The sequence below is a fragment of the Callorhinus ursinus genome, unplaced genomic scaffold (genome assembly GCF_003265705.2).
Source record: "Callorhinus ursinus isolate GAN/ISIS: 27379988/994484 unplaced genomic scaffold, GSC_fseal_2.0 scaffold12, whole genome shotgun sequence".
Classification (NCBI taxonomy): domain Eukaryota; kingdom Metazoa; phylum Chordata; class Mammalia; order Carnivora; family Otariidae; genus Callorhinus; species Callorhinus ursinus.
Genome location: NW_027397074.1, coordinates 20690925 through 20709899, shown reverse-complemented (window position 1 = coordinate 20709899; position 18975 = coordinate 20690925). Strand labels below are relative to the sequence as shown.

The 18975-nt window shown below is 35.6% G+C and overlaps 1 protein-coding gene across 3 annotated transcripts in view; it reads right to left on the bottom strand.

Annotated features, from left to right (window-relative positions):
- VPS50 (VPS50 subunit of EARP/GARPII complex) overlaps positions 1-18975 on the bottom strand; it is a 139635-nt gene that overhangs the window by 119004 nt on the left and 1656 nt on the right. Inside the window, exons 2-4 of one of the 3 annotated variants that reach the window (XM_073898829.1) lie at positions 14225-14293; positions 13037-13111; positions 904-1026 (exon numbers count right to left, since the gene is read on the bottom strand). In XM_073898829.1, coding sequence (XP_073754930.1) covers positions 904-1026; positions 13037-13039 — 126 coding nt within the window. In that variant the 5' untranslated portion in view covers positions 13040-13111; positions 14225-14293. The remainder of the gene's footprint in view (positions 1-903; positions 1027-13036; positions 13112-14224; positions 14294-18975) is intronic. The other 2 variants (XM_025872898.2, XM_073898828.1) reach the window with 2 other exon arrangements.

Sequence of the window (18975 nt, the reverse complement as noted above, 5' to 3'; positions counted from 1 at the left end):
TCCTAACCTCACCCTCTACCAGCCATAGGTATATCACTACTTGTCTACAATAGAACTCAAAACATTTCCCCTCTGAAATACTAGGAATAGTAACTAAGCACTACAGTGTGATAGTGACAGTTGCTGGAGTACATTCTAGATTCCACATCAGCTTTCAGAAGACAGGATGGGAAACTAACAAAAATGCATACTGCTGTGTATACTGGAAACTCCAAGTTTCAATGGACTGATGAAACTTCAGAACGAGTGGGGGCTGATGGTGTGTACAGTGCATATAAAGTATGTATGCATACTGTATTTGGTTTCATCTAAAACCAGATTTTACTATTCTTTTTTGAATTTCCTATAAATTTAAAATGCCAACATTATAAACATGGCATAGAGGTCTTTATCATGGCTAAAACAATTATGTGAAGATACATTGATGATTAAAAGTCTCAAAGTTTCTCTAAACATATTTTGAACAACGTAAAATAAGATAAGAGGCAGCATACCAACATATTGTACGCTAACAGTTAAAAACCAAAAATACATGGAAGGGGGTGGGAGGGATGGGGTGGCTGGGTGATGGACATTAGGAAGGGTATGTACTATGATGAATGCTGTGAATTGTGTAAATAAAAATAAAAAAATAAAAACCAAAATTACAGTAATGTTTCCTGGACTAATATTCTATAGCCGCACTTAATTTTACATTTTTTAAAATAATTTAATCATGAAACAATGTGGACAGTTCAATAAATCACTATATGGTCATCATAAACCAGTCCTGGTATTAAGGAAGGAAAGGAAGGAAGGAAGGAAGGACGGATGTACACCCCTAAAAAGCATTCAAATCTCATCCACCAATTCAGTCACTGAACAAGATAGGGTTTTAATAGGTTTTAATGAATTCTGTTTTACCTCCAGCTCATATTTAACAATATCAAATGAGTCCGTTGAAAAATATACTTGTTCAATACTATTAATTAGCTCTTGTTCAGCTTGAGGGTCACTAGGCTGGTCTCGAAGTTCTCGGAATTCCTCCTTTAAGAAAAAAAAAAGGAAATCACAATTACAGTAATTGTACCTGTTATAATTCTACCTACATGGAAATAAATAATCACCTGTCTTAAAAGTCACAATTCTCCTGGGAACCATTCCAAGCAAGGAGATAAACTGACAGAAAACAGGAAAGTTCACAGAAAATTAGGACTACTAAAACACTAAAATACTAAAAACTACTCATCTATTGGAGAAAAAAAAACTAGCAAATTTGAAGATTCAGATTTTATTTTCAATTCTGTGTGTGCCACTGGATAGGTGGAAGAACTTGTAAGTTTAACAAAAGGAAAAACCAAAGTAACTATGTAGTATCTATCATACATACATACCACATACATACGCATTTTCATCATTTAACATTCTAAAATCTGTCTTAGCACAGATAACCAGGGAATATCTCAATGACTTGCAGGTCACAATCAGCATTAAAACCCTGAACAGAGCAGACATCCTTCCTTGTGCTGGAAATCTCACTGCTCGGCTAAGAAACACTGGCTCCGGAAAAGATTCACAAGTTTAGCTCTGTAATCCTATGAGGCTTCCTTCAAAGTGTGCTGATAATGCAATTAATGATTGATTATGAATCTAAAGCTCTGTATTTGATAAAACGCTTTCTTTCTAATGATACAGAATGGAGCTTCTATGGATTTACACAACTAAAAAGAGCTTGACAGACAAATCCCTACCCCTAATGTCAGCAGCCTGATCCTATGCAATTGCACTGCATAATTGGATAAACCTTCAGTTAACTGGGAAATTTCATTAACTCAGACACCCACTCTCTGCCATACTAATTAATCAACACATTATTATAGACATTTAACAATTTAGTCCTTTGATTTTTTATTCATATTAATCTCAAATACATTTAAGAACACAAAGGAAACTCATACTTAAAATAATTTGTCATTAAAATAATACTTAACAAAAATCCTTAATAAATCATCATTAATTAAATACACAGAAATTATAATGTCAATTAGAGAACATTGTTTTCCAAATAGAAATACCCTAGATTATTTTATTGCAGGGCATAGTTTTCATTTGTAAAAAAGAACCTCGCTTATATATCTTTTAGACTTTAATTTATAATTTAAATATGAAAAAATTATTAATTATAAAATTATCTCCTCTTAGATTCAAGCTAAAAGAAAATATTAGAGCAATAAACCTGAAACTCAAGAGAATAGTTAACTGTCTATATTTAAAATTCCAATAAATTTAGGGGCGCCTGGGTGGCTCAGTCGTTAAGCGTCTGCCTTCGGCTCAGGTCATGATCCCAGGGTCCTGGGATTGAGCCCCGCATCGGCCTCCCTGCTCCGCAGGAAGCCTGCTTCTCCCTCTCCCACTCCCCCTTTATGTGACAGAGAGAGACACAGCGAAGGAGGGAACACAAGCAGGGGGAGTGGGAGAGGGAGCAGCAGGCTTCCCGCGGATCAGGGAGGCCGATGCGGGGCTCGATCCCAGGACCCTGGGATCATGACCTGAACCGAAGGCAGACGCTTAACGACTGAGCCACCCAGGCGCCCCAAAATTCCAATAAATTTAAAAGAGAAGGCAAAGTCATACAAAAATCAACTCTACATAATTAAAAGTGCATGGGAAAGAAAATGCCTCTTCTGTACCAAAACTCAGCTTATAAAATACATTAACCAAAAAAAAAGGGTCAAAGATACAGTCATCAGTGATTTAGCATGCAATCAAATACTGTGAGTAAAGTAAGAAATCCAGTGTCCAAACAGTGGGAGCTGCATTCCTGTGTGTGTGTGTGTGTGTGTGTGTGTGTGTGTGTGTGTGTGTGTATGTGTAGCAGGGGGTTATCGACAACAAACACACTAATCTGCGTTGCACCCTGGACAATGACACTGAGGAACAGACTTGGGTTAAAACCACACCACTTACAGAAAGGTTTCCAACTAGGCTACTCATGGGCAACCTCCAAGCATTTAATAAAAATTTGAAATGAGTGAGACATGAAATGGAAAACGAGATCAGAAATTCTTGGCAATCTCCCTCCGTAAGAGTCCACAGGCATTTGAAATACCAGCTTCTGATGCTGCAACCTGAGGCGGGGAAAAAGACCCAGGTGAGGATACAGCAATGCTGCCTCCCTAGGAATTTCACAGCACCACTCAGAAACAAATGACGTTGGTACCATTAAAAAAAAATATATATATATATATAAATTGCTAAGACTGAAAACATCAAGTACGAAGTCAAGCAAAAAATTCAAATAGGCTGCAATGAATGAACACTTTCATCTTAAAAATAGATATGCCAATGACATATAACTCCATGCTGAGGTTCTCCATACACTACCTAATTAATTGATCTGAAGGTAAAGACCCTTAGGTTTTAGTTGTGACTCTGGTATGAACTTGAGCAACTCAGTCATTTTTTCACCTGTAAAGGGCATATACACAAACACAAACACACACACACAATGACAAGTGAAACAAATATCCAAAGTTATTAAGAATGTCAAAGGGAAAACATGATTTCATTTATAAATATCTCACAAATGTACCCTTCACAAACGTAATGAATCTGTAAAAAGAGTACAATCTGTATATGTATATAAAAGGTCAAGTGCCATTCCTTCCTGGAGAACTAAGCAATTATATCACAGAGAGCAGACAAACCCGTACAATTTCAAAGACACATAACACTTGACACTCTAAGTAACCTAGACTAAGGAGAGGTATAAAATCAAGAACGGCAGAGAAAGAAACATAGCACCCAAAGTAGAATTCAATCCAAAACAAATGTCCAAACTATATCCCTATAAAATACCCTCTCCTTTCAACTTGGTGGCTCCTCTGTGAAAATATACACCTGAACTCATTTAGACAAACTCCACTCTAACTAGATCCCGATCACCTTGTTCCTTTTCATCCCACTGCACCTGAGGGCTGCAAGACTCTGCTTCTACCTGATCATTCTCTACGTTTCACTACTGTTAGTGCCCCGTGCTCAACCCAATAACACACCTTTTGAGAACTGAGATTTCTCCCTATTCCCCATCATTATGTTCTGTAGTGCCAAGGCACACTGTAGGTAACAATCACTGACTAAAATTAATTTACATAGTGAGCTGTATGAAAAAAAAGAACAAAAAGAAAGGAAAAGACATTAGGTTGTTTTGATAGTCAAAACTTTCCACAAACTCTTAATAAAAGATCTCTTTCTTCTAACTAGAAATAATAAAAAATGTTAAGTGATTTTAGGGATACTTTAAGCATGTAAATTAGAAAAATAAACAAAAACACCAAGATTGTATATTCTTACCACAATTACCCCATAATTTTGCCATTATATAAACTGGTTTCCTTGAACTGGAGATGTAGAAAAATACATAATTCTTCACCTAAAACCAATTTTGCAAACCAATATATATGTATGAGGCAAAATTTTACATAAACAAAATTAACAAAATATTTCCTACAAAAAAAATTTAAAAGGCAAAACCAGGGGGCCAGAATAACAAATGAAACTCCTTAGACCATATTAAAATACATGATTTCTTTTAAAGTTACAATAATTTTTGATAAGCTAAGTTTGAGAATCAAGTACTTCAGTCTTACAGATTATAAAAATTCTTTAAAGAATTTTATTTCATAGTAAATTTTAAGTCACATAGTAACTAATAAATACATGTTATCATTAGTGGTATAAATGCTCTATAAAACTTGAAAATCCAAAAATAATATATCGACAACTACAGACCATCAAAATTCACCACAACTTGCTTGCTAATGGTAATCAACTACACTTAAAATAAAGAAAAAGTACATTGCTTACCCCAAAATTAAAACTGAAGAAAAACTACAATTAAGGTAATGAATTTAACTTGTAAAGGGGATAAAAATAAAAATACAATGGCAAAAAAGAACAAATCAAGTCTCTCTTCCATACTATCATTAGGAAATAACCTGTCTACTTTCAAAGCTCTCTTATCATACTTTTCTCAGTTGAGTCACATGTTTCAATTTAATATTTTTTTTAATTCCCACTATGTAAGAATTCCCTATACTAGGTCATACAGAAATAAAGTTGAGTAAAAAGATAGCTGCTTCAGTAGTAGGAGAGGTCAGATGAAGGAAGAAGCAATGCCCCTGCAAGGCAGAACATAAGGGAGAACAAACAAAACCCAGGGCATCAAAGGGCAGTGAGTCCACATTTGATGGAACAGGTTACCATTTAGAGAAGAGAGAACAGGTGAAATTTCAAATTTGAGAAATTTGGGGAAATAAGGTAACAAATACAAAGCAAAGCACAAGTAAAAGCTGTTGCGGGAAAGCATACAACAGGTTAAACGGCAGAGGATGGCTTCACAAGGTAGAAAAATGTCAGAGGGAGAATCTACATATACACCAAGAGGCAATAAAATGCAATAGTAGAGATTTTTTTTAATCCAATATATTTTTATATATCCTAGAACCATATTTTTCCTTTAAAGGAAAGCTTAACACCTATCACCGTGCCAGATGCTGTATCAAAAAAGTAAGCATAAATATTAAATATTTTCTTAACATAATAAACCAAGCAGGATTATTTTAGACAAGTGGTAGAAAACAAAGAAGTTAGGCAATATTTTAGAGGCTGTCTTTTCAGCAGTCACAATACACTGTAGGATTGCATCTAATTCTACCTAGCCTATTTTTTTCCATTTTGATCGGCTCTGAGATAAAGCTGTATGGACATACATATAAAATGCACATCATAAATGTAACTTTATGAAAAATGAAGAGAAACAATCATAACAGAAATTTAAGTGAACATCTTTGTTTTAGCCAAGTCATTTTTCCTCTCAACATAAGGTTTTATGAGAACTGGGGATTCAGGTTTATAAAACAATTGGAGCCCTCAAGTGTAAGGTGTTATAAAACATTTCCAGTATATTTATGGTTTCTAAGGAACTAGGCTATAACTTTACAAAGCAATTTCCTACTTAAGAGTTCATCTCTTATGGGAATGTATTCAAGTTTAGGACAAAAAAAAAAAAGACTACAAATTTTGCATTTAACCACTACTTTTAAATTATACAAAATACCACACAAATTAAAAATACCAACTCAAGTTCAAATTTTTTAATTCTATTCACTTTCATAAATGTAAAAAGTGAGCTATGACAACTTCACAGTTCTCCTTACCATTATTAAACTCAATTTTCTCTTTAATTTTGAAAAGCAATATAACCTAATTTTTAAACTCACAGAACAGCTTGGAAACTTAGAATCTTCAATAGTAGGGTTTTTTATTCAAACAAAAAAGATGAAAGCAAAATCTTCATTTCATAGGTCAAGTTTTAAAACCCCACAAAAAATGTACAGAATAAAAAAAATGAAATGCAAACCAACTTCCATTTCTGTACGTAGTATATTAGACTATGGTCCACATTACAATCCTGAATGGCAGAATGCATTGTGTTGAGAGGGAGTGAGGAAGGAAAAAAAAAATTTTATTCTTGTAAAGCATGAATTGGGGCTTACCAAGACAAATCTTACCAAAGGTTTTTCTTACTGTTTGCATTTCTTTGTCAATCAACATTAAAAAAAGCGACTCTGCTATAATAAATTCTAAAAATAATTATAGTCTTATCAAAGTTAATATCACATTAGAGCTTTAAATGAGAGTAAAAAATGTTTAGCTACCAAAATCTATACAGAGCTAGAAGGAAGAACAAAAACATGAAGTTTTCAATATTAAATCAGTATTATAGAAATCATAAATCACTGAACAAAAATAGGTTTTGTTTCCAAATGAAACAGGATTCAAGATCAAATACCCTAAAACCATACATATAGCATATAAATTTGTAATGAATTGCCAGATGTCGGATTACACAGGGAAATGGTACATTTTCTTAAAATCCCACTAGAACAATAATGACCCATCAAAGCACCAGGCTCATCATCCATTTGTGTTTGTGTGTTTTAAATAAAACATAGCTTTTAAAGCCTACCTAGTTGTTGTTGTTGTTGTTGTTGTTGTTTTTATTTTCAGGCTTTCAGTGCCATCTAGTGGAATACTGGTGAGGTTACAATTGGAAGGGAAGTTTCCATAAAATGATTTATAGATTTTTCTAGAAGGTTATTAAAGTAGCATTATTTTAATCCAGCTTTATAACACATTTAAGTGATTGAAATAATGTATTTTAATCACTTTTTATACAAAAAAGCATCCAAATAAACACATATTTGTTTTTAAAGAAAAAGATTATGAATGAGAATTGATTTTATTCATAAAAATATACCTATTAACATATAATAAAAACACAAAACTAGAAAGCAAATCTTTCATATGTGATAGTCTGCCAAATGTTTTTATTTACTTCTCTTACCCAACAGTTATATTTTTAACGGGTATTTTTCTAAATTTATTTCTATGAAAAGGAAAACAACTAAATAGCTTTAAAGACATCAAAATTTTTTTTTAAAAGCTATCTTTAAAAATTTCTCAACTTCAGGGAAAAACATCAAGCTGTCTGGCACACTCCTGTCCATTTGGACGCTAATACTAAAGAAAGGCACGTCACAAACTGAAGTAAAGAGAGAGAAGCCCAGGGTATAGTCTGGATTCTGTTTTTCTGTTAGTTTTAAAAACATCTCATCAGACCCACTCTCCCAAAGAAGAAATACTATCTATTCTGAGAAAAGACATCACAACATCTTCAATCTCAGTGTCTAGAAACCACAGTCTTTCCAATACCTTCACCTTCCACGTCCAATAAAATCCTCAGTCCTAAATTCTGCTTTTAAAACATCTCTCAAATTTAACCCTTCCTCATTTCCTAAACTTCATGTTCTTATCTTCTTCTTAATCATGCAATTAAGACAACTTCCCTCACAGATCTTTACCTCTGAAACAAATAATGCAATATATATTAAGGAAAAAAAAAAGAAGACAGCAGGAGGGGAAGAATGAAGGGGGCGGAAATCAGAGGGGGAGATGAACCATGAGAGAGGATGGACTCTGAAAAACAAACTGAGGGTTCTAGAGGGGAGGGGGGTGGGGGGATGGGTTAGCCTGGTGATGGGTATTAAAGAGGGCACGTTCTGCGTGGAGCACTGGGTGTTATACACAAATAGTGAATCATGGAACACTACATCAAAAACTAATGATGTAATGTATGGTGATTAACATAACAATAAAAATTTTTTTAAAAAGACAACTTCCCTTTCATAAGCTGAATGTTTACCTCAACACCTGAACCTAGCTCTCTTGACTCTTAGTCCAACACACTTTCCACATATCTTGGTAAAGTTCTGAAAACCAAGCTCTGTAGTTAGTGTGTGGTTTTAGGATTCTTTTCATAGATGCCAAGAAGTCAAGTCAAATCCATTTATCTTACTTCACAGAAGTATTTTACAAGCAAGAAAACATTCCGCACAAACTCCTAGAACATTATATAAGAGAAGGTACTCGATAAATATTTGTGGAATGCATTAAGTATGCAAACAAAAATACTTTCTTATATTTAGACAAATATATTTTCAAGTTTTGACTGCAACCGAGATTTCTTTTGCTCCCTTGGCCTATATTTTTCTTTAATGAAAAAAATCAAAAGCATAGCTAAACCAATTATGTAATAGCAAATCTAGCTGAATCCTATTTGTATTTATGAGTTAGTAAATTCAGGGTCTTAAAAACAAACAAAAAAACTTTAAAGAATAATATCAGAAGGCAGTAGTTCAGAAAAAATACAACCTTAACATTAGTATTGTTTTTTCTCAGTACTCTTTTTATGATATATAACCATTACAGAAGAACTATGGAAAGCGTTTACTTAAAGTCAAGATACAGATTTATACAGTTCTGAATACTGATATTTTTTATCAGGATTCAACATATATTCTTGAATACAGCCCTAATAATTCTGTAACTACTAACCTGTGGCTATTGTGATTATTATATATTATAATAAATTTTGGTCTCAAGTCTTCATAAGTATTACAACCAATTAAGTAAAAACCTTTCACATCATTCAAAAGTATTAATTTCTTTAAATGGGAACAAATTTAGTCAGTAAATACTATATAGCTTAATTTCTTATATCCTTACCTCAGCATGGAAGTCCCATTAATTTGAAGTAAACAGAATCCATTCCCCAGGAATGAAATTTTAGGTCATCACTAACTCTTTACTCTTTCCCACAAAAACTGTCCATAAAACTTCAAAAACTTTTTCTACAACAGTTCCTGTGGTTCCCCTTTCTCCATTCTTGTCATCACATCCTCCACTTGGCAAAACTTCCCAAACACTGCTCCACACTGGAATCACCTGGGGAATCTCTAAAATTTACTGCTGGTACCTGGCTCCACCCCACACACTGTGACTTAATTAGAATGGGGCAGGGCCTGCCTGGTTATTAGTGATTCTAATATGCAGCAAAGTTTGTACACCACTGACATTGGCTCTGAACAATTTAAGCTGAGATTTCTGAATTTGAACTCTCTCTCAAAGTTTCCTTTTCTATAGAAAGTTCTGAAAAGAATCCTAATTTTTTTTTCTATTTTCTCCACCAAAATTCCAAATTTCCAGTATATGGATCATTATTTGACTCACATGTCTTAACTTAAAACGGGATACAGTGTCATCCTATCCATAAAATGCAGAAATTGTACCAGATGATTTCTAAGGTTTCTTCCCACTCAGAATTTATATAGTTCTCAAGAAAAAAAAATCAATCAACAGTCCTTTCTGGATTCTCAAGCACACCTAATGCCCTTCAGTTTTCCTTCACCATCCTCCTCTTTCTAGTGAGTTGCACCATATGAAATTTGCCAGTGTTAGATTATTTTTAACTCAAAGAAACAGCCATTTCCCATGATTCATCCTAATATGTCCCTACTTATTCTTTATACAAGAACTTTTTAAAAAAGATTTATTTATTGGAGATCGAGAGAGAGATTTATCTGAGAGAGAGAGAGAGAGAGAGCACACACAATCGGGGGGAGGGGCGGGGGGAGGGAGAGGGAGGGAAGAGGAAGAGAGAGAGAGAGGGAGAATATCTCCAGCCAACTTTCCACTAATGTGGAGCCCGACTGGGGACTCGATCCCATGACCCTGAGATCATGACCTTCACTGAAATCGAGAGTCAGATGCTTATTAACCAACTGAGCCACCCAGATGCTCCTATACCAGAACCTTTAACATAACACAACCCAAGCTAAACTACTTCTTTCTTGACAACTCCACTGAAATCTCAATTCCTTATCACAACTTAGACATTATGACAAGAAAGGGAAGAAGAAATGGGTCCATACCTAAAGATCAAGGATGCCTCTTTTTTTTAATGTTCTACATACATATACTTGAGTGCGTCAGAGCTATTAGATGAAGTTAACGTTTAAAAGTTTTACTATGCAAGTATTTACATTGACTACTTAAATAACATAAATTGAGTTTGTTTTTTACTTCTTACATTAGAATATCAGGGGAACCCAAACTAAGATAGTGAGGCATTTTTTTTATTATTATTAAGAGGTACAACTGACATGCAACATTTATTAGTTTTAGGTGTACAACATAATTCAGTATTTGTATACACTGCAACATGATCATCACAATAAGTCTAGTTAACATCCATCCCCAGACATACAGAATTTTTTTTCTTAGATGAGAACTTTAAGATCTATTCTCTTAGCAACTTTAAAATACGCAATACAGTACTATTAACTATGGTCACCATGCTGTATATTACATCCCAATGACTTATTTACTTTGCAACTGGAAGTTTATACCTTTTGACCCCTTTACCCATTTTGCCCCTTCCCCACTGCCTCCGGTAGCCACCAATCTGTTCTCTGTATCTGTGAACTGGTTTCTGTTTTACTTTGTTTTTTAGATTCCACATATAAGTGACATCATATAGTATTTGATCATATGGTCTTTCTCTGACTTATTTCACTCAGCAAAATGCCCTCCAGGTCTATCCTATGTTTGCATATGTGCAAGCGCGTGCACACACACACATACTTTCTTTATTCACTCATCCATCTATGAACACTTTAGGTTATTTCCATGTCGTCTCTGTTGTAAATAATGCTGCAATGAACATGGGAGTGAATATATCTTTTCAACTTATTGTTTTCATTTTCTTTGTAAGTGGAATTGCTGGATCATACAGTAATTATATTTATAATTTTTTTCTGTTAAACTCTCTATATTATTACTATTATCTATTTTTAATTTTTTGAGGCACCTCCATACTGTTTTCCATAGTGGCTGTACCAATTTATATTCCCATCAATAGCGCACAAGGGCTCCTTTTTCTCTACATCCTCACCAACTTGTTTCTTGTCTTTTTTGATAACAGACAATATAACAGGTATAAATTAAGTTCAAAAAATATCTCTCCAAGGGGCGCCTGGGTGGCTCAGTCGGTTAAGTGGCTGCCTTTGGCTCGGGTCATGATCCCAGGGTCCTGGGATCGAGCCCCACATCGGGCTCCCTGCTCCATGGGAGGTCTGCTTCTCCCTCTCCCACTTCCCCTGCTTGTGTTCCCTCTCTCGCTGCCTCTCTCTGTCAAATAAATAAATAAAAATCTTTAAAAAAAAATATCTACCCAAGCCAAACTACTGGGTAGCTTGCTTTTCAAACCTAGTATTATACTGTAAGCATTTTCTCTGCAATACATTTTACTAATTTTAAAACCCAAACTTCGGAATAATTTATAGGATTTAATACCATTAAAAAAAAACGGAGGAGAGGGGAACCTACACTGACTACTCCATGTGAAAGAGCCTCTGGCTTCAGAGTTTAACTCATCACCTTATTTCCTTTATAGTATCTGTCAGATTTTGCAATCACCTTGTTTAGTGCCTGTCTTCCCTCCACTTGAACTGAGTTCCCTGGCAACAGAGTTTTGTCTTTTTCACTGCTATATTCAGTCCCTAGACAATGTCTAGCACAAAACAGACGCTCAATAAATTTTTGAATATACATAGGGAAAAGACCAAAAGGCAATGTTAAGCTTGACAATGTTGGTGATTTTGTGATTTTTTCCTCAGGTATCTTTTTCTGTTTACCGCGTTTTCTATTTACAGTATATATTATTTTTATTATAGGAGAAGGTTATTTTAAAATAATCATTTCAGGGCAGCTGGGTGGCTCAGTCAGTTAAGCATCTGATTCTTGATTTCAGCTCAGGTCATGATCTCAGGGTTGTGAGATTGAGCCCCCCCACCCACCCACCCTTCAGCTCTGTGCTAGGCGGGGAGTCTGCTGGAGAGTCTCTCTCCCTCTTCCTCTCCCCCCGCTCGTGCACACTTTTTTTCTCTCTCTAATAAATAAATAAATCTTTAAAAAATAAAAATAAAAAATAATCATTTCAAATTAATGTTTCAGACTTTGTCGAAATACTTTTAATAATTTGAAAAATTCAATATAAAGGTCATCTTTTGAAGCCATAGAAGTTCAGTTTATCAAGAATTAGCCATGACATTAATTTTAAGGCAACTGTATAAAAACAAATCATGTAAAAATATATATCACCACCACTCATCATCAGGGAAATGTAAATCAAAACTACAACTCACCCTATAGCACTTGTGATGTCTCAAGAGAATGCACAGAGAACAAGCACAAAGAGCTTATGAGCTTTCTTAGCGTGAGGCTACATTTAAGCTGATTGCATTGATACTAATTTTGCTCTTAACTGTTTTACAATTTAACAACTTAGCTTCTTAGACCAATGCCTCAAGCTTAATCAACACCTGAAACATTTACATTTGCTGACCCTGTGATCCCAGACTGGCCTCTCTACCCAGAGCCAGGCATCTCAAATCACACACTGCAGGCCACGGATGGGGCTGGGGTGCCAGGACAGTGAGAAGACTGGGTAATGAGATCATTATAAATTCACTACCTACCCCTACTGGAAAAACATCAAGGTGCATGGTTTAAAGACAACAAAAGTTCACGCAAGGTTTAAAAACAACAGAAAGTTCTTATGCAATACATTCATGTATTTTTTAAAGAGGCTCACCATCAATTTTACACTGGTTCTGAAACATCTAATGCAATCTAATTCCAGGCATGTTCATAATGCATGATCTCTTTTCTTGAGTCAAAGAAATAAAAAGAATTATTTGTCAATTAGGATTTATGGTTATGGCTTAGTTCCCAATTTCAGCAGATGCAACAATCTCTTATAACAACAAACAAAACTGTTCAAAATGCCTCTTTAAGCTTTTTGTCTGACTCATTTCATGCAAATGGGCTGGTTAGAATTTTATCACATTTGGAGAATATGTTTGAGCCTGACCCAAAAATTAAAGCTAAGCTATAAATACAAAATTCACATTAAGGGGTAAGACTCCTCATAGGGGTGGAAAATCACTCTCTTGAGCAGCTGACACTGAGGAGTTACAACAGGCCTTATGATTGCTGACCAAGAGAAACAAGCCCCATGTATTAAGACGACAGAAACAGAAAACAAATAGTACTTTCAAATATGATCCTCAAATTGAAAATCCCAAGAGCAGACATTCAGAAGAAGACACTTTGATCTGTGATGGAGCTGCTATTCACGGAGGCAGCTCTAAGTGGCAACACCCCGGAGTGAGAAACAGCAAGGGATTTTTTTTTCTTTTTTTTTTTACAATGGTTAATAATTCTCCAGAGGGAAAGCCAGCTAGCTTTCAAATAACACCTATTAAATTTGTAAACTGAGAAGTTCACATAAATCAGGGGATTAAAATCTAAGATAGCTACAATTTAGTATAAATTATGCTTTAGCTACCTGCTCAAAAATCTGCTCCATAACAAAAACATAATTAACGACGATTTTTGACTCATAGTGTTACAGCATAAAAAGTAAACTATTTCATTTTATTTTTCCAAATTACAGCAAAAAAATCAGTAAGTTTCACATACATATACATATATGTGTGTGTATAAAACTGCTTTCAGGCTAAAAAGTTGATACAATAATAAACTCTAAATTTATCAATTTTGCATTTTCTGCTTCACTATAATGAATCATACTGCATCCCAATGAGTAATGAAAGCAAAAACAAGCCCCAAGCCTACTATACTATAAAAATTTACCTAGCTCTATCATAACTACCATCTGCCTGTGGGAAGGAATAGCTTCTGTTAATCAATTATTATCCAAAGGCAATATTATTTCTTAAGGAAGTGAAAAGTCATGCTCACACATGCAGATCAATACCTTTCCAGGGACCCGGAGACTCTCAATGGCACCAAGATCACTAAGACTTTCCGGAGGGCTTTTCAGACCCTTAAAAAAATAGTAATAATAAAATAAAAAGAATTTTAATTATGCTGCAGAACTGTAAAATGATAGAACATACTTATTAAAATAGAAATCACCATTTTAAAAATAGAAAGTTTCCTGCTTTAAAATATATAGAACATGTCTTCTAAAAACAACTGTCACTTAATACATATAGTACTATTATCAAATCAAGTAAAGATGTACTTTGGAAGTTTAAAAGTATTATATGGCAGCTTCACAACTAATGGTTGAAATCTAATTTAACCATGGTTTAAAAACAACCAACAGACAAGAAAATTGGGTGACAAAAAGCATTCTATAAAAGCACTTATATATTAAACATCATCAAATTCACCTGATAAGAAGGACCAAGTATTATGATTCTATGATATAATACACCAACCAGCTAGCTAATCAAAGACTTTTAAATAATGCCAATTGCTTAATTAATACATAAATACCCTTGATTCTACCTGATTATTTCTCACCAATGTACCCAATTTATACTTCAATCTCATGGGACTTCAATCTCATGTCTTGCTGCTTTCTACTGTTCTTTAGCTCCTTGGTACCCGGTAATTTCTATATTCACAACAACTGAGGGATTCTGAAAATCTCATTTGAACCAAGGAAAGTTATCAAGATAGAAAGAAGTTAGCAATCTCACTTTTCTTTGAAAGCTCTTTTTAACTACAGGCTATTCAAAGCAGATACCTAAAGTCCCTGTAATATTAGTTTGTAAACAAAATTAGCTGGTACATAAATTTGAAGAGCATTTTTGTCCTTCAGATGCCCTATATTTGCCCTATGATGTCCTCAGTTACCAAAACATATGGCATACTTAGGTTGACTATTTGAGACTTACAGCAGAACTTATTTTTAAATTATAGAGCTATGTATTCTATCTTCCCTATTATAAAATATGACCAGTCATAACTACATTTTTTAAGGTAAGGTGCTTTGCCTCACCCCTAATTATTCCATTACTCCCAGAACACCCCTCCCAGGCTTCTCTCACTTTCATTCTCTCATATTCTCTCTATCCCTCTTTCTCTCCCTCTCATACACACACATACACACATACACACACACATATGCATACACACGAGTGCAAAACTTCATAATTTGATTCAAAATCATGACCACTCCAAAATATATTTTTAAAATATAACTGCCATGCCTTTTATTTTTTAAAGACTTATTTGAGAGAGAGAGCACAAAAGGGGAGGGGCAAGGAGAGAGAGAGAGAAAAGAGAGAGAGAGAGAGTCCCTAGCAGATTCCACAGAGTGCAGAGTGCAATGCAGGGCTCAATCTCCCTACGACCCTGAGATCACAAGCTGAGCAGAAACCAAGAGTCGGACACTTAACCTACTGCACCACCCAGGTGCACCTGCCATGCCTTTTAAACAAATATTTTTAAAGATTTTTATTTATTTATTTATTCATGAGAGAGAAGAGGAGAGAGAGAGAGAAGCAGAGGGAGAAGCAGGCTCCCAAGGAGCAGGGAGCCTGATGCAGGACTCGATCCCAGGACCCTGGGATCATGACCTGAGCCGGAGGCAGACGCTTAACCATCTGAGCCACCCAGGCGCCCTTAAACAAATATTTTTAAAACTATAGATGTGTTTATCCAATCTAACAGAAATTCTTGGAGGAATATATCACAGGTAATTTTCTTTCTCCCCAGAGCTATTCGGTAAAGAAACCAATGCCTGAAATGTAAAGAAGAATGTATATCAATATATAGGAAAAGGCCTTATCTCCAAATTAGTCACCCCATACAATAATTTGCTACTAATATATGGCAACTTTCTACCAAATGTACAAAATAAAAGTAGTAAAAACTGGAAACCCTATTACATGTTAGGAAGTAGGGGAACTCAGTGATTCAGGGAATGGGCCCTGTGGTCTTGAACAACTTATCTAACCTGCCCGTCTTTATATTCTAATGAATGTGACAATAACGCAGAGGCCAATAAGGAGTAAAGGAGATAATGTATGTGAGAGGCCAAAAACAGTGTCTAGTACATGGCAAGCATTATTTAAGTGCTAACCATTATTCTGATTATTACTGTGATCACAGAGAAATACTTTTCTTTTATCAAAACTGAAATAATTACATAAATGTCTCAGAGCACATCTGACACATGTATTTTAGGGGTTATAGATCTTGAAGCCTTTGATTAGCAATTTTATAAATTTCTACTGACAAAAATGAAGTCATGATTTTTATCCTCACTTCTCTAAAGCAGAAAGTCATGGTTAAAACTATGTACTCTGCTTTTACGAAATCATTAACCATATTGATTTTCTTTGGTATTTGGTATTTGTTTTGATAAATTTCTCCAGTTTAAATTTATACAAAATTCAGCATAAATAATACCTGCCTCTGCACTTTACTTCTTTTCTCGAAGAAAATTAACACTTCAGACTACTTCTATTATGTCTACATGAATCTTCTATTTCCATTTATGAGACCAGCAACTTATGTCCCAAAGATCAAAAGGAGCATGTGAGGTGACTTCTGCCTCCTTCTCTTTTCAGCGAAATTCAACATAGTGGTTACACTCAGTCCTCAATTTCTCTTGAACCCACCCTAATCAGGCTTTCCTCCCCATCACTTCATGAAAAGTGCTGCTGTCAGGTACCTGATGACCCCCATGCTGCTCAGTCCAAAGGCTCATTCTCATCTTCAGCCACCCCACTGCAGCAGTTAGCACAGCTGATCACTCCCTTCTCTTTTAAATTTTTTACTTCTGGCTTCCACTCTACTTGGTAGTTCTCTTTATACACCAGGAATCCAAAAATTATTTATTGAGCATCTGATATGGGACAGGTGATCTTTGAGATGCTGCAGGCCTCCCTTACTGGCTGCTCCTTCTCAATCTGCCTTGCAAGATCCACCTCTTCCCCTAACCTTGTAACATTGAAATTTCAAACGTTCCAAGTGTGGACCCCTGTTTTATACCCACACTCATTCCATTGGTGATCATAGCCAGTTTATGTACCTTATATGTGCTTGTAAGTCCCAAATTTGTATCTATATCCTGTGTTTCTCCTCAGAAATTGAGACTCTTAGCCAACTGCCTATTTTATCTCACCACTTAAATATCTAAAAGAGGCTTTCAAATGAACAAGTCTAAAAACTTACTGCCTTCCCTGAATCTGCTCCTTCCTCAGCCTTACCCACTTCGTTAAATGGCAATTCCAATTGCTGGGGCCAAACCATCTGGCATCAACCTTGAGGCTTCTCCTTCTCTCACAGCCCAAATCCCATCTGCCAAGAAATCCTGTTAACTCTATATTTACAATATACCACGATCTAACCTCTTCTCAGCCCTTTCATCACTCTGGTTAAGGCCCACACGTTCTCTCATTCAGATTACTGAAATAGCATCCTTTTTGTTCTCCCTGGTTTTGCTCTTTTTCCCTCTTCAAACTATTCTTTTAAAAGAGGCCAGAAAGATCTTTCTGAAGTCCATATATGTAAAATGAGATCAAGCCTCTGCTTGCTATTTCAATCATAATAGAAGCATGGCTTTGCTATTAGTGAGAAGAAAAGTAGTAGGAAATGAGGTCAAAATGAAGTCCTGTGTGATCTGGCTTCCTGCTCTCAGCTCTCTGACCTCATTCAGACCTCATCTCCTACTGTTTTCTCCTCACTTACTTTAGTCCACCCACGTTGGCGTCTGGCTGTTCCTCAGCCATGCTCCTGCCTCAAGGCCTCTGCATTTCCTCTTCCTTCCACATGGAATGCTCCTTCCCAAATATCCGCATATTCCCTTCCTCACTTCCTTCAGGTTTTTACTCCAATGTCACCTTCTCAGTGAGACCTTCCACGGCCAAACTATATAAAATTATAAATGATCCCAATTTGCCAACAACTTCCAGGCCTCCCCATCCCCTATTCCTCCTAAGCATTAATCCCTATGTCTGCCTGAGTACTTGTCTGTTTTGTTCACTGCTACACCCCCAAACTTAGAATAGTGCCTGACACATAGTGCTCTGTAAACATTTGTTGAATGAACTGAAGGGAACAGAGGGCCAGCATAATAGAGAAAGCTGAACAACAGACCTCATCTAAATAAAGAGTGCCTACAAAGCCCATCCTCCCACTCTTTTCCAAACCAAGATCTTTGCAGAGCTGAAATACCAAAAAACCTAAGTTTCATAGACCTTTCATGTCTCTCCACCTTAATGATATTATCAGCATATTCTTTAGCCTCACAAAAAAGAAACATCTTTGTGTATATTTATTTGTAATACTACTAAATTTAACCCAATAATAAACAGTACTAAATAAAAATCTCCAATGTAACTCCAGGCAGCAGCCTACTTTCATACCTCAAAGATTCATGAAACGTGTATTAGTAATGATTAAACATGTGGAAGTCAAGCCATAAACAAACATAATTAGGATGACTTTTAAAATCTGTGTAGGGGCGCCTGGGTAGCTCAGTCGGTTAAGCGTCCAACTCTTGGTTTCGGCTCAGGTCATGATCTTGGGATCATGAGATCAAGCCCCACATCAGACTCTGCATTCAGCATGGAGTTTGCTTGAGATTCTCTCCCTCTTCCTCCACCCTGCCCCCCACTCAAGCACTTGCTCTAAATAAATAAAATCTTTTTAAAAATCTGTGTCAAATTCCTAATTTTACCTCACTTTTTACACAGTATAGTTCCA